This window comes from Macaca mulatta, chromosome 14 (genome assembly GCF_049350105.2).
Source record: "Macaca mulatta isolate MMU2019108-1 chromosome 14, T2T-MMU8v2.0, whole genome shotgun sequence".
Taxonomy (NCBI): domain Eukaryota; kingdom Metazoa; phylum Chordata; class Mammalia; order Primates; family Cercopithecidae; genus Macaca; species Macaca mulatta.
The window spans coordinates 8,958,319-8,985,002 of NC_133419.1; the positions used below are offsets into that span (position 1 = coordinate 8,958,319).

At 50.3% G+C, this 26,684-nt stretch overlaps 2 protein-coding genes across 5 annotated transcripts in view; both read right to left on the bottom strand.

Moving 5' to 3' along the window:
- Nucleotides 1–7,925: 7,925 nt before the first annotated feature.
- LOC106993196 (uncharacterized) lies at nucleotides 7,926–17,010 on the bottom strand. Its single transcript, XM_077962431.1, has 2 exons — nucleotides 16,871–17,010; nucleotides 7,926–12,413 (listed from the first exon to the last, which is right to left on the bottom strand). The coding sequence occupies exons 1-2, from the start codon at nucleotides 16,929–16,931 to the stop codon at nucleotides 12,004–12,006; spliced, it is 471 nt and encodes a 156-aa protein (XP_077818557.1). The 5' UTR covers nucleotides 16,932–17,010; the 3' UTR covers nucleotides 7,926–12,003.
- A 412-nt stretch (nucleotides 17,011–17,422) lies between these two features.
- FRMD8 (FERM domain containing 8) overlaps nucleotides 17,423–26,684 on the bottom strand; it is a 32,345-nt gene continuing 23,083 nt past the window's right edge. For 2 of the 4 annotated variants that reach the window (XM_077961036.1, XM_077961035.1), the window contains exon 10: nucleotides 24,189–26,461. In XM_077961036.1, coding sequence (XP_077817162.1) covers nucleotides 26,343–26,461 — 119 coding nt within the window. In that variant the 3' untranslated portion in view covers nucleotides 24,189–26,342. 4 annotated transcript variants of the gene reach the window in all.

The following is a 26,684-nucleotide window of genomic DNA, read 5'->3' on the forward strand; positions in this document are numbered from 1 at the left end:
TGTGTACTCCCAGGCATCTCCCTACTGTTAAATGAAAAAGTAATCCATAATGTACAATTTTACCACTTCTATAGTATCAATAAAATACAATAGTATTTTACCACTTCTATAGAAAAGAAACAATGCAACATCTTTTTCAGATACAAATGGAAGTGAATAAGAAGAGGTATAGCAGGAAACACAGCAAACTGGTAACACTGGTTACCTCTGGAGGGTGGGGGATTGTAGTGTCAACCTTGTCAGTCACCTTTCAACTCTGTATAACAAGAAAACACCCACATATGACTTCTACAAGGACACTAAGAAACAGTGTCGTTGAGAAGCAACCTAGTCGCCATGGATGGGAGAACTGATGAACTAACTGAGGTATAGTCACATGATGAGCTCTATCCAGTAAACAAAATAAATGATCTACCCCCGGGCAGGGGCTGAACCTTACCATCATATTAAATGAGAATGTTCCATAAGATTACATGCAAAATAACAACTTTTCTATAAAAATAACTAAAATATAAATATATACTTTGAAAAACACATTTAGATCAGATTCTTTTGCAAAGTTATATAAAAAGAAAGCAAGTGAGAGATAAACCCACGATTCAGGATGATTATTACCTCGGCCTAGTGGGTGGCAGGGGGCGGCAGGGGAAGGCGGGTAGTCTGGGACCACATAAGTGGAAGGGGTTACTGTCTGTATTGTCCTAGTTTTGTATTGGATAGGAGATTCAGAAATGCTTACCACATTATTAAAAAACAATTAAGGAAAGCAAATAAAAGAGAGCCATGTTATGTCCTGAATCAAAGACTAAGATTTACCCAGTTCTGTGTATTTGAGTTCCAACACAGAGAGAACATTCTTGCCTTAGAGGAGTGTTCTAGCCTCCATTTACTAGATTTTAAAGCATAATGAAAAGCATAATGATCATTTAAATTCCACTGCATTTTATTGAAAACAACAACAAAAACTGGAGCCTAAAATTTCCAGAAATAGATACAGACAAAAAATGTTAAGAACCATTTGATCCAGCAATCCCACTCCTGGGTATCTACCCAAAGGAAAAGAAGTCATTATACCAGAAAGACACTTGATGGCAGCACAATTCACAATCGCAAAGATATGGACCCAACCCACCAACCAGTGAGTGGATACATAAAATGTGGTATCACTATACCATGGAATATGACTTAGCAATAAAAAAGAACAAAATAATGGTTTTTTGCAGCAATTTGGATGGAGTTGGAGGATATTATTCTAAGTGGAGCAACTCAGGAATACAAAACCAAACACTGTGTGTTCTCACTTATGAGCGAGAGCTAACTTATGGGTACAAAAAGGTACACAGAGTGACAACGGACACTAGAGACTCAAAGTGGGGAGGGTAAAGGGGGGGACGGATAAAAACCACATATTGGGTACAATGTACACTACTCAGGTGACTGGTGCAGTAAAATCTCAGACTTCACTACTGTAGAATTCATCTATATGACCAAAAGCCATTTATACCCCAAAAGCCACTGAAATTTAAAAATATATATATATACACACACACGCGGGTGCACACACACGTGAAGAAAAAAAAGAAAATTATAAGAAGTTAATATTGACAGGCCTGGAACAAAAAAACAAAGACAGTATTTAGTCATTAAAATTTTGCTATTTCAACTTCATCAGTGTAAATAATTAATTTAAATGGAGAGGAGTGTTCATTGTAACCATAGGAATACATACATGTTTAGCTACTAAAGAAAAAATAATCAGAAGCAAATTCAATGGACGTATCAGTTATTATTAGACTTACCAAAGACTTATCAGACTGATTTTTAAAGTCCTGGTACAATAGATACTTTTTGCACCAACAATAACAGGAACAATGGAGGATAAGGTTTACAATCATAAGTGGCAAATGTGGCCTTCCCAATGATACTAAGAGTTCATGATCATTATAAAGGTCAATATGAAAATTTCACATGGTTAGTGGTCAAGGAGGAAAAATGCAGATAGAAACTGTGGTAAAATAGAAAATTATAAAAACCATTCGATCCAGCAATCCCACTACTGGGTATCTACCCAAAGGAGAATAAATCATACCAAAAAGACACCTGATCACAGCACAATTCAGAATTGCAAAGATATGGAACCAAGCTACATCCCATCAACTGATGAGGGGATAAAGAAAGGTGAGTACAGAAATATAGACTAGGGACAACTAAAATACCTTAAAAAATACCTTATAACGTTGGATTTGGCATGGATTTCTTGGACATAACACCAAAAGCACAGACAACAAAAATAAAAACAGATAAATTAGACTATTTCAAAACTCAAAACTTCTGTACATCAAAGAACACAATCAACAAAGTTAAAAAGTAACCTTATGGAATAAGAGAACGTATTTGCAAATCATATATCTGATAGAGGGTTAATATCCAGAATATAGAAACTCCCACAAGTCAACAATAACCCTAATAACCCAATTTTTAAAACAGTCAAAGGACTTGAAGGGACATTTTTCCAAAGACAACATACAAATGACCAGCAAGCATATGAAAAGATGCTCAGCATCACTCATCATTAGGGAAATGCAAATCAAAACCACAATGAAATGTCACCTCACACCCACTAGGATGGCAGCAATCTAAAACAGCAGAAAATAACCACCGTTGGGGAGGATGTGGGAAACTCAGAACCCTTGTGCACTCTTGGTGAGAATGTAAAACGGTGCAGTTGCTATGAAAAACATACAGTGGTTCCTCAAGAAATTAAAAATAGAAATACCGTAAGATTTAGTAATACCACTTCTGGCTATATACCCAAAAGAACTGAAGGTAGGATCTCAAAAAGATGTGTGTACATTACAGCATTATACCTGTAAATGCAATAATATAGGTATTTGTACATAGCACCATTATTTACAATAGCCAAAAGCAACCCAAGTGTCCACTAACGGATGAATGGATAAACAAAATATGATATAAAATACAATATTATTCGGCTTTTAAAAAGGAAGGAAATTCTGACACATGCTGTGTTCAGCAAAATAAGCCAGTCACAAACAGACAAATACTTCATGATTTAACCGATATGAAGTGCCTGGAGTAGTCAAACTCACAGAAAGTAGAAAGAATGGTGGTTGCCAGGGCTGGAGGGAATGGAATGTTTAATGTTATTTAACGGGTACAGAGTTTCAGTTTTGCAAGATGAAAAAGTTCTGGAGATTGGTTGTACAACAATGGAAACATACTTAACACTACTGAAAGTATACTTAAAAATGATTCAGACGGTAAACTTCCATTGTATGTATTTCACCGCAAAAATTTTCACGAGTAGCAACAAATAAATAAAATTGCAAAAACGTGATGTTAGCAGCTATGTAGGGAAATGGATATAATATACTCACAACAGGAAGTGTAGCTTTCTGGAGTCATTTGAGTCTGTGAAGAGTTATAAAAGCGTAAGTGCTCACTGCCCAGGCAATGCCACTCCGGGGATATATATGTACACTAAATTTACAGAGATGCTCACAGCTGCACGATTTAAAATAGTCAACACAGTTTAACAACTCAAGAGATGGGCTAAATATCCTTTAGTATAAGCACAATGGCATAAAATCATGCAATCATTCATTCATGATCTTTTTTGAGGATGAACAAGCAGATGAAAGTTATGCTTTCCACAGAAAAATACACACAATTTCAGAGCATTTATAGACTTCTAGAAACCCATCCATGGGACTTCCTTTGGGAAGGTTAAGAATCCTGAGAAAAAGCCTCTTCAAATGTGTTTGTGAACTCTGCCGGTACAGGGAAATATTAGTGGAAACAAAACTAAGTGTAGAAACAGATCAGACCAGAACATGTACACTGATTCCCGTTGCATGAAAAGTCCAGCGCCAGGCGGGCGGGCAGTCAGCCACAGAACAGGGACTGGGACCCAGGAGGAAGGGGCTAGACCTGACGCTAGGCACCAGAGGGGGCGGGGAAGGAGGGCAGAGGCAGGAGAGTTCACTGTGAGAGCTCAACAAGGAGTAGCTGCTGCCAAACATCTACATTCATTTACTCGCATTTCACAGACACAGGCTCGGGGAGGTTAAGTAACTTGCTCCCAGACATAAAGTTGCCAAGTAGTCCAGTCAGGATTCGAACCAGCTCCAGTGCCCTATTAGGTCCAAATCTACTCAGATGGGGAAACAGAGTCAGGGACGAGCAACAACCAGAGGCCCATTCAGGAAACACCAGCCTGTCCTCGAGGTCTTCTGCAGTGAACCCTCCCACTGTGACAACAACCCTCACAGGACAGGGCTCTCTGGTCACAGGAGGTGGGCTCTGAGAGCACCAAGCCCCTCCTCACACACAGACTCCACAACACACTCCACAGGGAATAAGGTTTAAACGTAAAAAGACGAAACCATACAAGTTCCACAAGAAAGTATGGATTAAGATTTATATACTCTTGGAGTGGGAAAGATCTACACATAACAAGTTCAGAAACCACAGTGATAAACTATCCTCAGAAAATCATGTAACTTTTATCTATCTGAAACACAAAATTAAAAGGCAATCTATAAGCTGGAAAAAATATTTGCATCAAATATAACAAAATATTATTAATATCCTTAAGATGTAAATAGCTTTTACAAAACAACCAATAGAAAAATGACTAATTAGGAATTCAAAAATCATACACACACGCACACACACCACAAATGGTCAATCAACATATGGTAGAGATGTTCAATCGCCAGCAGACAAACAAATGCTCACACCCACGGGGAAAGCAGACTCGATCCACTGGAGGAGCAAAGTTTTCAATGTGATAAAGCCCGTTCTGAGGAAGAGGGGAAGGCATCAGGTTTGCCTCACTAGTGAGAACACGAATTGAAAAAAATCCCTCCCTGGTGGGCAGTTCAGCAATATGAACCTGAAGTCTTAAGAGTTTAACAGAGTCATTTCCTTCTCGAAATGTATTTAGCATTCCCAAAGAGATAACAGACGTGAAAAAGTCTGAGCTACAAGGAAAGTCATCACAAGTATTATTTACTAAGAGGAAAAAAAAACCTAGAAAATACCCTGTATATCCACTGAATCAAGATTGTTTAAATTGATAAAGCCATGCAAGGGAACATCCTGTCATCATTAAAAGAAGGTGTTCATTATATACTAGTTACAAAATAGAATTTATGGCATAATCCCATTTTTGTATAAAAATGTACTTATCCCATGCATACAAAAGAAATCCTCCAAAAGCAAATATGCCCATAACGATTGTTAATGGTAAGATTACTGAGGACTTTTTAAAAAAATTTCCTTATTTGCAAACTTTACAGTAAACTTTTTTTTTTTTTTAGCATATTAGAACTCAATGAAGAATTATTTAAAAGAGAGGAAAGGCAGTGCAGGGCTGGGGGTCCTGGAGGGTGGTGGTGGGTCATCCTAACCAGCAGGCTGGAAGGTGCTGGAGGGGATGTCCTCACTCAGAGGAAGGTCACAGTCACCTGCCTTGGAGCACATACCTGCTCATCTTTTCATAATGTTAGTGTTCATTTTGCTATCTTCCTGTTGCCATTTCCAAACAGCATCAGTATGTTTTTGTTTGTTAAATATGAACATTTAAAACACATCATAAACATCTGAAAGCCTATTTGGGCATGTCTTCACTTCATGCCAGCACTGCACCGTAACGAGTAGCACACAGAGCCAGAGGGTAACACTTCCTCCAGAGGCCTCACCGTACATGGAGAGTTAGCCCTGGCATTAAGGGTCCTTGGAATCCCTTAAGAGTCACACTCAATAAGATGCACTGAGGGCAGCTGAGTCAATCTCCTTTTTGTAACACAGGCCGTTCCTGCAGTTCTCATTGTCGCCAACCTGGGCATACTGACGAGCCTCAACCAATACTGGCTCTCAGGGTCCTTTCCTTTTTAAAAGAAGTTCAAGTTCAACTTTTGCTATTCTTATGTCCCATAACTTTCAATTTGCACAAGATGAGCCATGCCCGCTCACTGAATTCCATTATATTACCCACACCTCTGGAAATTCACAGAAAGTCTGAATTCAGATCTATGCATAAGGATGCAAACTGATTAGCAATAATTGCTGGCACTGCCATCAACACCTCCTGTTGATCTCACCTGATCTGAGGATAATTGAAGGCAAAGAATGTGGCCCCAGCCCCTGGACTGGAGTGGAGGCAAGGAGGGTGGCGAGCTGTCTTCAGCAGTCAGCCTCACCTCTCTGCTGCTGTGTCAACAGGTGCCATTTCAGCCCCACTTCTAATCCCCAACATTTATACCCTGTGAATCAATTTTTTTTTTTTTTTTTTTTTTGAGACAGAGTCTTGCTCTGTCGCCCAGGCTGGAGTGCAGTGGCCGGATCTCAGCTCACTGCAAGCTCCGCCTCCCGGGTTCACGCCATTCTCCTGCCTCAGCCTCCCGAGTAGCTGGGACCACAGGCGCCCGCCACCTTGCCCGGCTAGTTTTTTGTATTTTTTAGCAGAGACGCGGTTTCACTGTGTTAGCCAGGATGGTCTTGATCTCCTGACCTCATGATCCGCCCGTCTCAGCCTCCCAAAGTGCTGGGATTACAGGCTTGAGCCACCGCGCCCGGCCATTTACGCAGAGGCATCTATAGCAGTTATCTTCCAGGGTGGAAGCAAGTTTTGTAATAATCATAAAAAACAAGAGGAGAAACAAGGAGTTCTGAAAAGAAGACAGGGTGGTTATAGAGGTGCTGGGATAAAAGCAAAGCAAAAGGGTAAGATAGGAAAGGAGGCCTGGATTGTTTCTGGGGCATCCAGGGAAAGGAGTGGCAAGCAGGAAGAGGGCCCTGGACCCTGCACACAGCAGTGCCCCATTCTGGCGGTGCCATGAGCACAGACAGGTTTACTGGGTGGGTGGCTCAGTGACTTCTTTCCAGCACTCAACCCATTTGTCAGTAGTGTACACGTGGAGGGGTCACCCAGATACAACGGCACAGGCAAATAAGACACAGTTGTAAGGACGGCAGCCAGTCCCGCAGCTCATGAGAAGGAAAGAATCCTTCAGGTCATGATCCCCCACCATTTGTGTTGGTCCCCCTGGCTAGTCCCAGTTCAGCCCTTATCTCCCCTTCTCAGGCCAACAGGCCCAGATGAGTAGAACAAGCCTCCCTTGCTGCTCCCTTTGAAACAAGCACCTTCCTTCTCAGCACAGAGGCTGGCAGTGGCTTCCATTTTATGCCCAATGTTTGTCTCCTGTAAGCATAAACCTTACACCCCAAGAGGTAACACCGAACAGCAGTGCAAGGACAGAACAGTCCCACCCAGGACACAGAGGCAGTTTGCAAGCCAAGATGTACCCTCCAGATTCCATGTGCTTCTGCTCACACCTTTGCACAGCCTCTGCTTGCTTAGTGTAGCGCACACACAGGGAAGCCCAGACGTTTTAGTCACTCAACAAAAGAAAAAAGCCAAATTCTTTAGTGAGATAAGAATTACACATATACTTAGACCCAAATCCCAGACACATTCCAGCCTCCCAAAGACTATGGAATATACATATTATGTGTCCATTTCTGTTTTTATTCAGACTTTCCCCTAACCAAACAAAAATAAGTACCACTTAGAACTCTAACCAGGTAATGTTTTAAAATATTATGGCAAAGTACTCCCCACCTACACACACCCACCTTCACTGGCTTGAGTGGTTCATCACATTTCAAACAAATCATTACCAACTCCCAAGAGATACCCTCCCCACCCAGCAGTCTGCAGACCACTTGGGATAATAGCAGTTTTATCTGTGGTTACCATGCTCTCCCACATGGCCTTAATTACTTGGAGCTAGCAAATCTAGACCTAAATCTACAATATGAAGATACATCCACAACTTCCTTATGAAGGCAATGTGATAGGGGTCGAGAAATGTAACATAGCAATACAACAATTCTCATGAGTTTAGAACTCAAACCTTTATTTGTGCTGTAAAGTGGAAGAAAAATGATTAGTAATTACGTACATGACGTAACAGAATTAGTTCTTACCATACAGAGCAACACACCAGTACTTTTAACCATCTACTTTTACAGTTTCAATTTCACAACAGCATACCGGAGACTATTTCCCCATACATGCATGAGTAATACACTCTAAATCCCAACAACAGGATGTTTGCATCATCCCCAAGTCACTGGTTAAGAACTGAACTACCATGTCAACATATTTTTAAACATTTAAAAAACGGAACCCAGAAGACAGAAAGATCCCAAGGATAAAAATAACCATGATTTTAAAAATTTTAAGTGAAATTTAAAGGGAAGAAAGAAATGATAAAAGGCCATTGGTATTACTTTACCAATTCAATACCGCAGCTTATTACCAAGCAGGTTTTTCAGATCACACATGTAGTAAAGGCACCTCACCCACTCCCTCCCCACAATCCCCATCCCCTTTCCTTTTTAGCTCTTGTTTTCCACATGGATTTTAAGTGATAGTTTCCCCTCTAGCCTTGGATCATTTATAAAGCACAAACATTCAAACTAAAACTACAATAAATTATTCATTCTAACCTTAGCAAAGGTACATGGATTCTGTCTGCTACCAAGTATTAATTTTACAGTGACCACAAAAGGTTATTTGGTTCTTGTTACAAAGACTACGATTTGAAGATACTAGGCAGGTAAAAATTTTGCCATTATTAATATCGACCAAACACAGAAAAGACAACAGAAGTGTTTCTAAGGCACGATTTACATACAAAATTCCCTTGAAATGCACTGCAATTTCACTTCACTCACGATTTTCAATCACAAGGTATCTGTGACAAATGAGTTACAAATCCAGAGGAGCCCATCTAATCTCGTCTTAAGCGGTCCCTTAAATATGTCAAAAGCCCACAATGTAGGCATTTACAAGGTTTTTCTAAGACTTCCAGCTCCTGAAAAATCACACCTTCACAGCTTCAGATTGACCACCCAAGTTGCTAAGGGGCAGCGAAGGATGCCGATCTGCTGTGTCTACAAGTCTGACACTCATCTTTCTAGTGATTAATTCACTTGATAACACCCACACCCCAAACAAAACAACCCTCTAAAACAGGCTGCCTTGGTCACCGGGAGGAAGCTGGTAAAGACACTTGCCCTGCCTGTGAGATGGCATCATACACCCCTCCCTGTGGGTTCTAGGAAAACGGGTGACTCTGTGTCATCTGTTTTCGGTTACACTTTTTCAGTCTTCCCCACCTTGCAGCAAAGGAAAACAATTGTTTTGGGTTTTTTTCTTTTCTTTGCACTTAAAGTTCTAACCTTTCTAAGCAACTTTTCACTTCCAAGCAACAACTTAACCAACACTTACTATTATTAATTAGTATTTTCTTGGCTCACCCACCGCACAAAACTTCCCAAAGCCCCAGAGAATTTCCCTTCAACCTGCATTTCCTACCACCCACACTATATACCTAACCAACCCTCTCCCCTTCCTCACCTTCATCCCTCCCAGTACCAGTGCCAAGCTGCACACCCCCATCCCCCACACTGCAAATCCCACGTGACCAGTGCCAAGCTGTCCCCTTCTCCCGGTCTCCCACAACTCCCACCTCAGGGTCCTCTTATTAAAATGCCAAAAAAGCATTATGAAATCTAACGAAGTTCAGGTGCAAAAAAACGAAGCAAGAACAAAAGAGCACTACCGGTATACCCACCATTACCTTCTCTTAGTAATCTGCAATGCAATCACAATGCCCAAACTAGACCTGCCATTTTTCACACACAGATTTGGGAATGACCAATTTGTACCCTCCCAGAGTTTAGCATAACACAATGACACTCTTGACAATCTGCTTCCTCTAATACATCCCCCGTCTAAGGCATTTAAAATTAAACAGCTTTCCAACACCCCAAGTTATTTCATCAGGCTAAGAACTTCTCCGAGCAACGCATAGGCAGGCAGGCAAACGGGGGGGTAGGTGAGAGGTCACGGGGCTCCATCTGCAAGCTCCATCTATAAGGCATCAATCTGCGTTGTGGCATCAACGTTAAAATGTTCTACAGCTTAGGGATCTTCTTGAAGCAAGGTTCCAAGCACAGAACTAGTATGACCGGAGGCTCAATTTAGAAGACGCAGCATCTGAAAACCTTTACCCCAGGAAAGGAGGGGTGCCTGCTGGCATTCATGGGCTCTGGAACAAGCATTTATTCAAAGCTGATGGCACCTCGAGCCGGATGCATCTGCTGTGGATATTTTAAGATTGCCCCCCATAAGCTCATCTGAAAACTTTAAATGGTTGCCTCCTGAATACAGGGCTTCCCCAGCAAGGCCTGGAAACACGACATTGGAGAACTTCCTCCTCCTAAGCCTCTGGAAATTCAATCTGCAGGCATCAATTGAGGCGGGCTCTCTCCTCCATGGTCTCCCCTCCTGCACTGCTAGGACTCACACTGGCCAGGGGCTCCATGTCTCCCGGTTCCATCTGCTCGCCATGAGGAACACTATAGTAACAAACCACGGTCTATAAGGCATTTTTATGACTTTCAGCTAGATGGCTGCAGGCCCACCCAGGGGTGCACATTCACTCCCCACCCTCTCTGCAGGCAAGCAACACCGATCCGCCCCACCCCAGCCTCAGCGGGAAGGCCTCTCTTTCTCCACCATTACCAACAATACCGACTCCAAAAGCCACTCGGCTACTGTCCCGGGCTTACCAGACAACCAGGTAATGTTTTAAGTGAATGGGTAAGTTAAAGGGAGGAGGAGGGGTGGAGTGAGCTCACAGAAGAGTTTAGCGCCAAACCTAGAGAAAAGTCCAAAAGGAGCACTGCCACCTGGAAAATAAAGCGTTGGTCAATGTTGTCCCAACACCCGAGCAGCGTGCCTCGCAGTCCCCGCCTGTCAAACATGCTAGGTGCTGCACCAGTCACCAGTGAGGATGGCGCCTTAACTCCACATCACGCCTCAGACCACCCCTCACCTCCGCCCAGGGGCCTGGCTTCGCACCCAGACCTGGACGCTCCACCAGGCTGGGCCCGGCCTGGGCCCTGTCCCAGGCCGAGCGAAAATTACATACCACCCTGGGCCAGAGCGGTCAGCCCCGCCGAGCTAAGTTCAGTTCCACAAGACCAGGCCTCATCCCCAGGCGGGTTCACAGCCCTTGGTCTGGAAAAAAAGGGGCCGCTGGCATGGACAAGTTGAAGCTCGGCCCTCCCGGCCCTTCTGCAGCCCTGCACCCACTGCCTGCCTTCCTGATCGTTTCCAGGGCCGCAGCAGCCCATTCATTCCTCCTGGCTCCTCCACCCCTTCTACCTTTCCCTGCCTTCCTCCTTCCACACAGACCAGCGCACGGGGGCTCGCTCAGCCATGCAAGAGCGGCTCCCTCCCAGAGGTCAAGTTCCCTCTCCAGCAGACAGTAGGGACAGCCTGGCCTGGAGCATGGCTGTCCTCTCTGGGGGCTCCTGCGGGCATTTTCCACCACGCAGCCTGCCCCACTGTGGTTTCTTCAGACCTAGTCTCCTTGTCAAGCTTCCTTCTCGTACTCCCAGGGCCCCCAGTCTCATCTAACTCAACCATCTCTCCCGGTCTGTCCCGAGACCCTGAACTGGTCACTTCCTCCCCCACAACTACACCCAAGTGCGCATCCCTCCCTATCGCTAACTTCTGCTGGACCGGCCACAACTTTTGCTTTTATAGCCCTCGGCCGCGTCACCGGGGTCACTGTTCAACGGGACGATTCCTCCACGGCCACCGGAAAAAAAGTCCCTCCCCGACCCGGCCCGGGGAGACGACCCGGGCGGTGCATGGTCTCCCAGGCGCCCCCGACGCAAGGACCCCAGTTTATCCCCGCTTCTCCTTAGCAGTGCTTTTTGGGATCGCGAACAGCGCTCAAGGTGACATTTGGAAGGCGGATGCCATGACGAAGAAGACTTTCTTCCTGGGTGTTGGGTCGGGCGGGGCGCGCTTCCCAGAGAGAGGGGCTCAGGAAGAGGCGGGCGGGGGCGCCCTCCTAAGTGGGCAACGGGAGCCGCCGGGGTCGCCTCAGGTCACCACGCCCCGACGAGGCCCGAAAAAAGGGCCGGCAGGACGTCTGGAAAATTCCAGGCGGCGGCGGAGGGATCTCTGCAGAGGGCGCGTCCCGCCGGGAGGCGCGCGTGACTCTCGGGCGGCGGCTCCGAGTCTGGCTCGGCCAGTGACGTCAGCGTCCGGGCGCGGGGTGGGGGCGGGGCGGCCCAGAAGCCCAGCGGGGCGCTGCGAGGGGACGTGTAACGCCCCGCACCCCAACAGGCGGTTTCTGTGGTCTGGAAACCCTGCTGCGGGCTGATGGCGTCCAGGATCCAGTGGGTGACAACATGGAATCCCGTGGAGCTGCGCGGGCGCTTCGGGGACAGGCGTCGTGGTTGTGACTGTTCCCAGGGGCCTGGCGAGGGGACGTGTTTCCTGAGAAGGCGCATCCCTGACGGGATAGAACATTCAAGAAGTGTGTTCAGGATGGATTAAGTGGGAAAAGGCCGTTGCAAAATAATGTAAAACCAAGATTTTGTGCGGAAAGCAGTATCTGTCATAGCCGTGGGACCGGCTGTCGGCTCATTTTACATTTGGGTGGGGATGGGGAGAAAGGTTATTTGTTTATTTATCTGCGGCATTTGCAAGTAGGCACCCCCAGCCTGGCTCTTCTGGAAGCAAACCTGGTGAACTCTTGAGCCCTCCACCAAGGCGGGCAGGACCCGAAAGTCTGAAGAGGACTTTGGACCGTGTAGCGGGCGCCTCCCTTGCTAGGGGGTGCAGGGTGATGAGGAAGCCCTGGCCCCTGAGGTAGAGGTAGAAAAAGAACCCCGGTCCAAGTAACCAGAACGGAAAATGGGATCTGACAGGAACTCCTTGCCAGGAACCTCTCCCTGGTTAACACCCACACCCCATACAAAACAACCCCCTAAAAACAGGCTCCCTTGGCAACCGGGAGGAAGCTGATGACATTTCGCCTGCGTCTGTGAGGTGGCATCAGCAGGCAGGGCTGGGCCCGACGTGCACCCCTCCCTGTGCTTCTCGGAAAACTGGTGACTGTGTGTCATCTGACCTTCAGCACAGAAGGTGGTGATGTGGCAAGCCCAGGCTTGCTCCCTGGCGGCTGCTTAGCCCTGTTTCTCTGCCGGGGGAAGATTCCGGCAGTGCGGCCTCCTCCAGGATCTGCCCCATCGGTCTCGTCCTGACTATATCTCCCAGGGTGGGTTGGGGTGGGGTGATTTGGCCTGAAAGAACCGTGTGGAAAGAGGGAATTGTCTGTCAGAATGTTCTAGAAAGCTGGGCAGCTTATGAAACCTATGGAGTGACTCCCCTGCTGCTTCACAGTACTGGGCGGTGGAATCAGCCACGCCTTTCTTTTATCTCTCCAGGCACCTGAGAGGTGGGTCATCCCCACTGTAGTGCTGTTTCCGGGCCCCAATTGATGTCTTAACTTGCTTTTTTCTATCTCAGGTCTCAAAATCTCTCTAATTCACACACATCATTACCAAATCCCAGAAACTATGGTAGATTTTATTTTTCAAAAAAGAGTGGGATCCAATTGCTTTTGAAGGCCAAGGTGGGAGGATTGCCTAGAGGCCAGGAGTTTGAAACCATCCTGGGAAACACAGCAAAGACCCTGTCTGGACAAAAAATGAAAAAAAAAAAAAAAAAAAAAAGCCAGGTGCACATGACTGCCTGTAGTCCCAGCTATTGGGGAGACTGAGGCAGCAGGATCTCTTGAGCCTAGGAGTTTGAGGCTACAGTGAGCTAGGATTGTGCCACTGCACTCCAGGCTGGCCAATACAGTGAGACCCATTCTGATATATGTATGTATTTTTTTTCTTAAGTAGGGAGAATTATTGACATACAAAGCATAGGATTCTGTAAAGCATGGGCTTCCCTGTCACAAAGGGAACCAAGGCTCTTTGTGCCCTTGTGTCTGGAGCTGCCTCTGCCACCCTGGGTTTTTGAGGATAAAAGGGCACTGTTTCAGAGGGTCCTTATGTAGAAGCTTTGCTGGCCTCCAGTTTCCACACAGTTCATTTTTCTCAGGAAAGGAACGTATTTAAGGAGAGATGAGCTGAGGGTAGACAACCACATGGGTATCTCTGTCCTGCCTTAAGGGGCCAAAGCTGTGCCCACAGTAAGAAGGGTACACATTGGACCTGGGTTCTGCTCTCTTCTTCTTCAAATAAGTCTAAAAATACCTCTGCCCTGCTGGAGGGCGAGAGCAGGGAGGCTGGTGTCAGCAGATTTCTCTAGATCAAAACAAGTTGTTCCAGAAAACAGCAGCAAACAGAGGCCCTTGGATTCCGGGGTGGGGCTGGGTGGTGAAGGCCCCACCCTGCCCGGGTGGGTGGCCACCGCCTGCTGCTTCCCAGGCAGGCAGAGGAACAGAAGGGGGGGTTGCTTTGGCAACATCTGGATTCCAGGGTTAGCGCCCTGTCTCCAAGGCCTTCCTTTCTTTTCTTTTTTTTGATGGAGTCTTACTCTGTTGCCCAGGTTAGAGTGCAGTGCTGTGATCTCGGCTCCCTGCACCCTCCACCTCCCGGGTTCAAGCGATTTTCCTGTCTCAGCCTCCCGAGTAGCTGGGATTACAGGCTTACACCACCACGCTGGCTAATTTTCTTTTTTGTATTTCTAGTAGAGACAAGGTTTCACCACGTTGGCCAGGTTGATCTCAAACTCCTGGCCTCAAGTGATCTGCCTGCCTCGACCTCCGAAAGTGCTGGTATTACATGGGTAGCCACAGCGTCTGGCTCTGTCTCCAAGCCCTTTCTTGCGTCTATTGCCAGTCAGGATCACTGTCTCCTGGGTGCCTGGCCCCCACATCTTGTTGTGAAGCCAAGTCAGCTCTGTGGTTTCCAAACAGAGAGAGAGACCAGTCCCAGGAAGTACCTGGGTTTTCCCATAGGAGCCCCTGGAAAAGGGGAGCAGGAGCTGGGTAAGAAAGGGTGGTGCTTCGGGCTTATACCAAGGGCAGGACAATGACAGTGTTGCTACTACTGCTTGAGAATGTGCAGGGCCCCAGCCCTCCATTCTCCATGGGTCCAGTTCTGGAGCTATGGCCTCCAGGGCCATTTTGGGCTCCCTGCTCACCAGAGATCTGAGGCCTAGGCCCTTTCTGAGCCCTGAGGCCCCTCAGCTCAGGGCCTGGGTCTGGAAACTGCAGTGTCACTGTGTGCTGGCGGGGAGCCCGTCTTTCATGCCTTGTAGCCAAGGCAGGAAACATAAGCTGGGCCCCACCCCCAACTCTAACCGGCCTCTTCCTGTGAGGGTCTGGCCTGCTCTGTCCCCACCTCTCATGTGACCAGGGCAGGCCACCGCACCCAGCCTTGCTTCCCCCATTTTGAGGCTCCTCTCGGCCTTAACATCTCTTGATTCTGACACTGTAGTTTTTCCTGGAACACTCTTCACCCAGTTGCTGCCTAGTCCACCCCCACTGCTCCTTCAGGCTCTGGCCCAAGGTCACCACTCAGCCAGCCTCCTGACCACGGCTGTAAAGCACCCCCCGAACTTGATCTCCTCGAGGGAAGGGTTTCGGTCTGTTTTGCCTGGGATCGCTGTCCCCTGGCACGGGACTCTGCACTTTATGTTTTGTAAAGGTCACTGAGCACGGTGAGGCTCTGGGTAAATATTTGTGGACTGACTGAGGAAGGGAGTTCCCAGGTCAGCTGTGGCCCCACAAATGTGATGACAGGCCCAGCTCTGTGGGTTCCTAGGTCAGGAGGCAGGAGAGGGAAGGGCAACAGCTGCTCTCTGTGGACTGGGACTGCCTGGGGTGGTCAAAGGGAACTGGGGTGCACTCTCAGCCACACGGTGGCAGAGGCAGAGGCATTTGAGGGAGAGGAGACTCCCACGGCCCTGGTTTACAAAGCCGAGGTGAGGTGAGCATGTCCCGGAGCTGCTGCACCCACAGGAGCCACTGTGCCAGCCCCAGCCCCACGGGCCCTTCCTCCTTACCAATTGTCCTGGGCCCTCCCTCAGCACCTCCCATACCCCCTACACATATTGAGCCCTCCAGCTATTTTTAACACTTTGACCTAATGTGGGCTGGTCCACCACGTGTGCTGGAAAGCAGGCTGCCCGCCAGGAAGGCGAGGCAGGGGAGGGCCCCTCAGGAGGGAGCTTCTCACTCTTGCATTTGACCCCTGTCTCCTCGGGCTGTGTGGGGTCTGTGTGTGCCGTTTCCTCACTACTGCCGAGGCAGATCTAAGGGGGGCTTCCTCTGCGCAGGGCCAAGCCCCAGGCCTCAGGCTGTGCTTTACAGGAAAGAACTTTGCGATGTCAGCCCCTGCATCTGGATCTCCTGGGACTACCCCCTGTTCCCTGCCATGCTAGAGTTCCTGGGCGCCTGCCCCTTACCCCAGGCCCTGGTCCCCCATCCTCCTGAGCACGCACGCACTCCTTGGAGCCTTGTCTGAGCTGGCACCCCAGAACACCCTGCCCTCCTTGCCTCCTCCTGCCTCTTCACTAGCTCACTGTCACGTCTGTCTCCTGTAGCTCCATCCTCATGGTCACAGCGCTCACCAGACCTTCCTGTTCCCATCCTGCCATGCTGAGCGCCTGTGTCCTCACTCCTGTTCCCGCAGAGGGAAGGCCTGTGGAATGCGTGTTTGGGCCCCATAGCCCTGCCTCCCCGGGCTGCCCTGCACCTCCAGCGGCCCCTAGACCTCCTCCAACCCTCCCCACCTCCCCTTGGCCAAATAAGCAAGCCCAGCTTTCCTAGGCCCCACACTTTTGCCTGTGCCAACCTTTCCAGCCTCCTCCCCAAGCCCACCCACTGGGAATCCTGGTGCCAGCTCGTTTGAGCAGGGAGCCCGGGTGCTGACATCCCACCACCTCCACCCCAGGTCCGCAAAGCCCTCTCTCTTCTCCAGGACCGCCAGCAGCCCTGCCAGAGCCTACCACTTTCTCTTGGGTCCCTGCTGACGGGAATGGCGCACTGTGCTTGTCCCGGTGGCCCCATCACAGCACCGGTTGTGATTGTCCTTGAATCTCTGAAGGAGGCTTTTCTGCCCCAACCCACCTTGGTCTGATTGAGTGCCCTCTGTGAGCAAGTTGGCCGTGGTGCCAGCGCTTCCGCGGGGGAGTAGAACCCCCCTGCCTGCGAGGCTGCTGACCTTGACGATGCTGTATGGGAAGCCTGGCTGGGAGAACCTGTCAGGGTCACTTCCACCCCCACAACAAAGTGCCAAGGTCAGATGGGCACTGGACAAATAAGTCCTTGGGAAGAGCTGGGACTATTATTATTCTCTCTTTTTCAAATTATGCCAAATAGTTAAAAATAGCAGGAGGACTTAGTGTGTGAGGCGGGGACAGGAGGTGCTGGAAGAGGACCCAGGGCAGCTGGGAAGGAGGAAGGGCCCAGGGGCAGAGGCCGGACAGTCAGCTGCCTCAGGAGGGAGGCGACTAGTGCCAGGTTGTGCTCACCCCACCTCTTAGATGTCTGCAAATAGCCCCAGTTTAAATATTTTTACTAAGTTGTCATTTCACAGAAAAACACACGTCTAAAGCAGAATCCGTTTCCAGGACATGGATGCTAATCTTTGGAAAACTCAGGACCCATCACGACGTTGAGGAATGCCCTCCCTTACCACCAGGGAAACAAACCCCTTACCCTGTGTTCTTGAAAGTTGGGGACCCCCATCATGGGCCCAGTGGTAGGAAGAAGGTCAGGGCAGTCAGGAGCCAGGACTCCCACTCTGAGAGGGGGTGAGCACGCAGCGCCAGACCCAAGGCCCCCCACATTCTGCCGTAGGGCACGACCCTGGTTCCAGGTTGCCTGGGCGGGCGGTACTGTTCACTGTCCCTGCAGCCGGTCGGGAGGAAAGAGTGGGCTCAGCTGCCCCCTGCTGGCCACAGCCGAACCAGCAACCTGCAGATGGACGCAGGCTCCACCCCACCCACACTGTCCGCCCAATACGGGTGAGGGCCACTGGACTTGCTGCTTAAAACTGAAGTCCTCAGACCCAGGCCCAGCCCTGCACCCCCGTTCTGGGTGAAGTTGGGTAGTCTGCCTACTTTTTTTGAAATGTGGGGTGGATTTGGACAGGGAGAAAATGCCAGGTAGCTCTGAAGTCCTCTGCGCCAGGGAGAAGAATGAGCGATGAGAATCTGTCCCGAGGCCTGCACCTCCTTTGGGTCAGGACTGTCAGTGTCCCTTAGGCTCAAAGTCACAGGCTTTGGTTGACTGACCCTGCTCTATCCCATGCCCTCTCACTTTGCACCATTTACCTGTATCCTACTGAGCCGGTCAGGCCCCCTCCTCCAGGAAGCCTTCTTTGATCACTGCTCCCCCACCAGTCTATTGTCTGTTCGTCTTTGTCTTGTGTTGGGTGGTGGCCGGCACATCTGTTGGGGCATCATGTGTGTGCAAAGTGATTTTCCTGGTCTTTATGTTCTTATCCCCAGTGTCATCTGAAAAGCTGCCTGGACTCTGAGCTGATGTCTCCATGGGTAACTCAGTTGCTAATCCTGCAACTCTGTGTGCAGGGAGCAGTTGGAATTCCTGCTCCCTGACAAGTGTCAGAGGCCCCTGGCACATCCTCCCCAGCCCTCTCCTTTCCAGCTTTATCTATGCCCCTTGCACCTTTGTTTTGTCAGACTGAGCATGACAGCGTCCTGGGTCGCCTTGGTTGCTGTGGCTTTTCTGAGTCCCAGCAGCACCTCTGGCCTCCCGTGGGTCTCTCCATGCACTACCACTTGGTTGGGGGCTGGCCACATGAAGCCTCAGCTGTGGGTCTGCGCAGGCTTCTTGCTGGGCTTGGGTTGTAGCTGGAGCCTCCTGTGTCCAGCTAGCCCCGGGTTGGGAAGCCCCCAGGAATGCCCCAGCTGCTGCGGTAAGTGGATAATGACCTGGAAACCGCAGCCTCAGAGGGGACAGTAGGATCACATGTGTTGACTGTTCTGGTCACCTCTGCCACCTGCATTCTGAAGAGCTAGGGATCGTCTGGGAACTGGGGACTGTGAGGATCTTGTCCCACTGCACTGTCCTCAGGGGCAGTCTGGGCAGAGCCTCTTCAGGTCTTCCAGCCTCTGGATCCAGGTGCTGGCTGAGCCAGGCTGTGTGTGCCAGGCTGGCGGGGTGGGGAGTCACTCCTGCTGCTCCGTGCAACCCAAGTGTAGCTAGGATTTAAAAATAACAGCCTTTGCTGTGTTAAAGAGCCCCAAAGAAGTCCAAGACAGTAATCTGTAGGGTGGTGGTAAGGGTTAACTGTGTTCCCCCAAAAGGATATGTTCAAGTCCTAACCCTCAGTGCATCAGAATGTGACATGATGGGGGAATAGGATCATTGCAGGTGTTATTAGTTAAGATGAGGTCATGGTGGAGTAGGGTGGGCCCGTAGTCTAATCTGACTGGTGTGCTTGTAAGAACACAGCCATGTGAAGACACAGACACTAAGGAAGATGCCAGGTGACCACATAGGCAGAGACTGGCTGTGCAGCCGCAAGCCAATGAATGCCTGAGTGGCTGGCAAGGCACCAGAAGCTAGGAGCAGAAAAGGAAGGACTGCTAGGGTTGCAGAGGGAGCACGGCCCTGCTGAAACCTGGATTTTGGGCTTGTAGCCCCCAGAACTGTGAGACAATCTGTTTACTTTTTTTTTTTTTTTTGAGACAGAGTTTTGCTCTGTCACCCAGTGCAATGGCACTATCTCGGCTCACTGCAACCTCCACCTCCCAGGTTCAAGCGATTCTCCTGCCTCAGCCTCCTGAGTAGCTGGGATTACAAGCATGCTCCACCATGCCCGGCTAATATTGTATTTTTAGTAGAGACGGGGTTTCACCATGTTGTCCAGACTGGTCTCGAACTCCTGACTTCAGATGATCTACCCGCCTCGGCCTCCCAAAGTGCTGGGATTACAGGGGTGAGCCATCGTGCTGGGCGAGTTTCCATTGTTTAAAGCCACCCAGTTTGTGGTACTTCATTATGGCAGCGCTGGGACACTAAGACAGGTAGGAACCAAATGACTTTCGGTCACAGTGAGTCTTAAGGATGAGTGAGTGAATGAGCCAGACACGATCACTCACAAATGCAGCCATCACAGGCTGCAAATGCTTTCACATCTGTCACCCATAACCCCCTGAAGCACAGGTGACTGCTCCACTACACAGATGAAGAACCCAGGGCTCCGAGAGCTGACTTCTGGCCTCACAATGGCATGACCACCTCCCCAGACTCTGGAAGTCCAGGTGCCTGCCTGCCTCTCCTTTGCAGATGTGCACAAAACACCGTGCCCTTGTGGGTGGGAACAAACCACTACTCTTGAGCCCAGTACCACCCAGGCACGGCAGGCATCATATCGTATCTCTTTTATAACCTGAGAAAGTAGGTATAGGCTGGGTATGGTGGCTCACGCCTCTAATCTTAACATTTTGGGAGACCGAGAAGGGTGGATCACCTCAGCTTAGGAGTTCAAGACCAGCCTGGCAACATGGCAAGACACCGTCAATACAAAAAATACAAAAATTAGCTGGGTGTGGTAGTTTGTGCCTGTAGTCCCAGCTACTTGGGAGGCTGAGCTGGAAGGATCTTTTGAGCCCAGGAGGCAGAGGTTGCAGTGAGCTGTGACCCCGACACTGCGCTCCAGCCTGGGCGACAGAGCGAGACCCTCTGTCTCTCTCTCTCTAAATAAATACTCTTAAAAAACAGTGAATAACAGAGCATTCTTACTCTGGGCCTGTAGAGTAAGAATAGTCAGTTTCAGCAGGGGACAGCAGTCCAGCCAGATAGGCTAGGGGGAGTGGGACAGGGGACATGGGGTGTTGGGATGCCTAGGTGGGGAGAGGGTTGGAGAATGCGGGTTTTTTTTTTTGTTTTTTTTTTTTTTTTGAGACAGAATCTCGCTCTGTCACCCAGGCTGGAGCGCAGTGGCACGATCACGGCTCACTACAGCCTTGACCTCCTGAACCCACGTGATTCTCCCACCTCAGCCTCCTGAGTAGCTGGGACCACAGGCGTATGCCACCACACCGGCAATTTTTTTTCTTTTTTTTGAGACTGAGTCTCGCCCTGTCATCCAGGCTGGAGTGCAGTGACATGATCTCGGCTCACTGCAACCTCCAGCTCTCAGATTGAAGCGATTCCCCTGCCTCAGCCTCCTGAGTAGCTGAGATTACAGGCAGGCGCCACCACGCCCAGCTAATTTTGTATTTTTAGTAGAGACTGGGTTTCTCCATGTTGGTCAGGCTGGTCTCAAACTCCTGACCTCAGGTGATCCGCCTCCCTTGGCCTCCCAAAGTGCTGGGATTACAGGTGTGAGCCACTGCGCCCAGCCACCTGGCTATTTTTTGTAGAGACAGGGTCTCTGTTGCCCAGGATGGTCTTGAGCTTCAAGGCTCAGGGGATCCTCCCGCCTTGGCCTTGAGCACACCTAGACTTTCAAAAGGGAGGGGAACCTGCTTAGGCAGAAGCCCTGAGGCCGGAGACTGCAGAGTGTTCTGGAAACAAGTGGAGCCACTTGTGGGCCAATATCTGGTGGGCCAAGGACAATCCAGGACTTGTGGGGCCTGAAACATATTTTTAGAGGCCTTTTTTTAAGATAAAATTTTTTTTTTGAGACGGAGTCTCGCCCTGTCACCTAGGCTGGAGCGCAATGGCACACTATCTTGGCTCACTGCAAACTCCACCTCCTGGATTCAAGCGATTCTCCTGCCTCAGCCTCCCGAGTAGCTGGGATTATAGGCATGCACCACCACGCCTGGCTAATTTTTGTGTTTTTAGTAGAGACAGGGTTTATCCATGTTGGTCAGGCTGGTCTCAAATTCCTGGCCTTGGGTGATCCACCTGCCTCGGTCTCCCAAAGTGTTGGGATTATAGGCATGAGCCACTGCGCCCAGTCAAGAAAAATAATTTTTATTATTTTTTGAGATGGAGTTTTGCTCTGTTGCCTAGGCTGTAGTGCAATGGCACAATCTTGGCTTACTACAACCTCTGTTTCCCAGGTTCAAGCGAGTCTCCTGCCTCAGCCTCCTGAATACCTGGGATTATAGGTGCCCACCATCACGCCCAGCTAATTTTTTTTTTTTTTTTTTGAGACAGTCTCGCTTTGTTGCCCAGGCTGGAGTGCTGTGGCATGATCTCAGCTCACTGCAACCTCTGCCTCCCAGGTTCAGGCGATTCTCCTGCCTCAGCCTCCCGAGTAGCTGGGACTACAGGTGCCAGCCACCACGCCTGGCTAATTTTTTGTATTTTTAGTAGAGACAGGGTTTCATCATGTTGGTCAGGCTGGTCTCGAACTCCCGACCTCAGGTGATTCCCTCACCTTGGCCTCCCAAAGTGCTGGGACTACAGGCATGAGCTACCACACCCAGCCTAATTTTTGTATTTTTAGTAGAGACAGGGGTCTCACCACATTGGCCAGGCTGGTGTCAAACTCCTGACCTCAAGTGATCCACGTGCCTTGTCCTCCCAGAGTGTTGGGATTATAGGCGTGAGCCATTGACCCTGGCCTTCGTCTGCTGAGGGCCCCCAGGTGCCCTCCTTTCACTGGGACATTAGCCTGGATTATGCGAGCGACGCCGTGTAATCAGAGGGTCCTTCAAGAAGAGTCAAAGATGTGAGGACAAAGGTCACTGTGACCTGAGGACTCCACTTGCCTTTGCCAGCTTGGAAGATGAGGAAGGGGCCAGGAGCCAAGGAATGTGGTGGAAAGGGGTTCTCCCCCAGCGCCTCCAGGAAGGAAGGAAGACACTGAGACCTCCACATCTGACTGACAGAGCTTGGCATGATGAACGTGTGTTGTTCTCTCCGTGGCCATGGTCCTGTGTCACAGCAGCAACAGGCAACTGACACAGGTGGCCTGGGCAGACTGGGTTTGGGCAAGAGGGAGGGGCTCCAGGCCCATGAATGGGGGTGTCTCTGCCATTGGCAGCCCTGCCACTCCTGTGGCCCCAGGGCACCCTCCCAGCTTTCCAGACACAGCACTCAGGCGGAGGAGTCTACACCTGTTCAGGGCCTCGGCTGCCCAGACACTAAAGCTCCCAGCAGTCCAATGAGGTGAGCTCTTGTTTTTTTTTTGAGACGGAGTTTCACTCTTGTTGCCCAGGCTGGAGTGCGATGGCATGATCTTGGCTCACCACAACCTCCGCCTCCCAGGTTCAAGTGATTCTCCTGCCTCAGCTTCCCGAGTAGCTGGAACTACAGGCATGCGCCACCGTACCCAGCTGATTTTGTATTTTTAGTAGAGACAGGGTTTCTCCATGTTGGTCAGGCTGGTCTCGAACTCCTGACCTCAGGTTATCCACCCGCCTTGGCCTCCCAAAGCACTGGGTTTACAGGCATGAGCCACCACATCTGGTCAAGGTGAGTTGTTTTTTTGGGGGGTTTTTTGGGGACAGGGTCTTGCTCTGTTGCCCAGGCTGGAGTGCACAGTTGTGCAAACACAGCTCACTGTATCATCGACCTCCTGGGCCCAGGTGATGCTCTAGTCTCAGCTTCCCAAGCAGTTGGGCATGACACACTTGTGCCACCATGCCTGGCTAATTTTTGTATTTATTTATTTTTGTAGCGATGGGGTTTCGCCATGTTGCCCAGGCTAAGCTCAAGTGACCCTCCCGCCTTGGCCTCTCAAAGTGCTGGGATTACAGTAGTGAGCCACTGTGCCTGGCACTGTTATTCCCACGAAAGGTCACAGGTACCCATGGTCATGGCATTGTGCTGCCTTGCCAGGCAAAGACGATCGCACAGAGGACAAGCCACTCACTGTCATGGACACCCAAGGAGACGGCCCTGTTCCCACGACCACGCTGCCAAAGGGACAGGTGGCATACTCCTCCCGTCTCTGGAAACATTCATTGTGAACCTCAATCTCCCAGTGGTGCTCCTCCTGCAGGCCCAGGCCCTGGGTGGGCTCATAGTCCTTCAGGGGGGTCTGCTGCTGTCCTTTCCCTCCCAGGTAGGTGTTGACAGCAGGATCTGTGGGAAACAAATGGCCTCCTGCCAGGCCTGGAGCATGAGGTGCCCTCAGGAAGGGCATGAGCATCTGCAGTTACCCACCTTGGTCCCCAAAGGAACCCCAGAGCCCCTCCTGGGCAACCTGGGCCTGGCAGTACTATAAGCCACCAAGACAGCTTCACTCGGGTGCTCCATGGGCATCAAACTGGCCGGCCTGAGGGCTGCACACCTCGATACACGTTTCACGAAAACCAAATATGCAGCCTGTAATCAACTCCTGGACTGTCACGGACACACCCTCATTATTTCATATCATGAGCCGCCCCGGAGTTTGTTAGAAACTGATTTTATTAATAAGTCACATGATACAAAAGAATGAGAACATTCAAAGAATGAGTAAAATCCTGCTGTGTCCCAAAGGACAAGCAGAAAATGTTAAGGCACAATGGATGCTCAGAAAACAAGAAGCTGAAGGGAAAACATGTCATCTGTGTCCTCAGACACACACACTCCAACCCACCACACTGACACGCCCTTGCCCGCCCATCAGATAAGAATTCACCTGGAATCAGCTGGGGGCGGTGGCTCATGCCTATGAGCCCAGCACTTTGGGAGGTCGAGGCAGGCGGATCATGAGGTCAGGAGTTCAAGACCAGCCTGACCAACATGGTGAAACCCTGTTTCTACTAAAAATGAAAAAAGTAGTGGGGCGTGGTGGCGCGCACCTGTAATCCCACCTACTCAGGAGGCAGAGGCAGGAGAATCGCTTGAGGCAGAAGTTGCAGTGAGCCAAGATTGTGCCACTGCACTCCAGCCTGGGTGACAGAGCTAGACTCCGTCTCAAAAAAAAAAAAAAAAAAAAAAAAAAATCACCTGGAATCAAAGCAGTGGGGCTGGGACAACCTGCACTGGAGCCGCCAGAACAGGTGGGCAGGCGGCTTGGTAAGACCAAGCAACTCCGGGAGGGGAGACGAGAACTGGCAGCTGACATGACCCTGTGGCCAGGACATTCCAATAGGCTAGGGGCACTTCCCAGGCCTCTTCTTTCCGCCTATTATTTTAACAAAGTCCATGCTGCCGGAAGGCAAGCCCAACTCAAAACACCTGGCACATTCACAAGCTACCAAAGAGAGGAGGGTGAACGGGCTCTGATACTTGGAGAAGCTTCCTCTCCCACGGCTTTCCACCGGGAACAGAAGACAAAGGCAAGCCCTGTGCTGCCACAGGAAGTCCCAGGAAGCACCTGTGAGACCCGCACACCCACCTTGGAGGGTCCCAGGGCTGGGAAAGCCCTCCTCTCGGGCTCAGCTCATCTGGGACAAGACAGAGCCCCTGCTGCCCGGAGGGCAAGCTGGGACCAGAGAAGCCAAGCACCCACATCAAAGTCATCTTTCCAAGTGTCCTCGAGAAAGAGACTGTCTTGTGTAGCCCAGGCTTTTCTGGGCATGCACTGGCCCCAGAGGAATCCATGGCGCCGTCTGGGAAGGAGCGTGCAGCAGAGGTTACCCAAGGGGCTTCCTGGCGTTGCCCCGGCACAACTCAAATGACCAAAGACCAAACTGAAACCTGAAGACCCAGACACGGGGAGGAGAGGGCAGGTCTGGCCAGTCCGCTAGGGGAGCTGCCTGGGCTCCAGGGAGTGCCCACCCGGAGATTTTCAGTTTTTCAGACTGTGAGTGTGGGTCTGGAGGCCAGGTGGTCCACAGGACAGCCACCTCCCAGCAGTGACATCACCAAAGACTACCAGAAAGGCATGCTCCTTCTGGTGTCTCATGCCTGCAAAGGAGACCCAGAACGAGGGGCACAGGATCCCAGGTAGGGTCCTGCCTGGCTCCCTCCATTCCTGATTCAACTAGGGAGGTGTGGTGGGGGCCCTCACCGTGTTTCTCTCCTGGTTCAATCCAGAGAGGCCCCTCCCACCCTTCTCAGAGTGGTGGCCCAGCCTGGCAGGTGGCCCTGGTGGCCGGGGGTGGAGCACCAGCAGAAGGCAGGCAGGAAACTGGTCATCCAAGTACAGGGGGTGGAGCACTAGCAGGAGGAAGGCGGGGACTGGTCACCCAAGTTCAGGGAAGAGGTCAAAGGCACACACTGGACCTTCAGGTCCCAAACCTCAATCCTTGGTCCTCTGCCACTGGAGCTGCCACCGGGGTACTTCGGAACAGGGACACTGCCCATCTTGAGGTGGGCACAAAGGCATGTTTCTAGGTGAGGTGGCAGCTGCAGCTTGATCAGATGGTCCTGAGATAGCAGCAGGGCCCAGTGTCTGGGGGAAGGGCGGGCAGGCTGCAGAGGGGCCCTGCGGAAGGCCCTGGCCAGCTTTGCACAGCCCGGGGCCAGTCACTTCTCTGTGGTCTGAGAAATTCGCTGAGGCAGCCCACCCCATGTGCATGACCCATGAGACTGCTGCAGCCAGCCCCTGCCCCTCAGGAGGACAGTGCCGGGCCAGGGCCCCCAGTTGCCCTCCTCCTGCCGGGTGCGGTGTCCTCAGCCCTGCTCCAGGCTGTCGCTGGGTTGCACCACAGTGTAGCTCCCCTGGCCCAAGGACAGCTGCCGGCTGAAGAAGGACGTGGTGCGCTTCGGCTTCACTCGCCTGATCCCCTTGCCTGCGAGGGAACGGGAGGGCACACTGAGCAGAGGTGCTGTCCCTGTGTGATGGGGCTCAGGCCCAGGAAGCCGGGTTCTGGATCCAGCATGACGGCTCCTTCCAGAGCCTGGTCAGACTGAGCTCTCCTCATCCGAGTCTCAGCCCCCCTCAGCGTGCTACAGTATACCTGAGCAGCGCTCCCTAACACTGCCGACCTAAGGTCATCACAAACAAGGAAGGTC

Coding starts and splice junctions, on each gene's coding strand:
- LOC106993196 (XM_077962431.1), bottom strand. CDS start 16,931: ATGGGGCCACCGGGACAAGCACAGTGCGCCATTCCCGTCAGCAGGGAC. Junction 12,414..16,870: donor CAGGGACCCAAGAGAAAGTG/GTAGGCTCTGGC, acceptor CTATCCCGTCAG/GGATGCGCCTTCTCAGGAAA.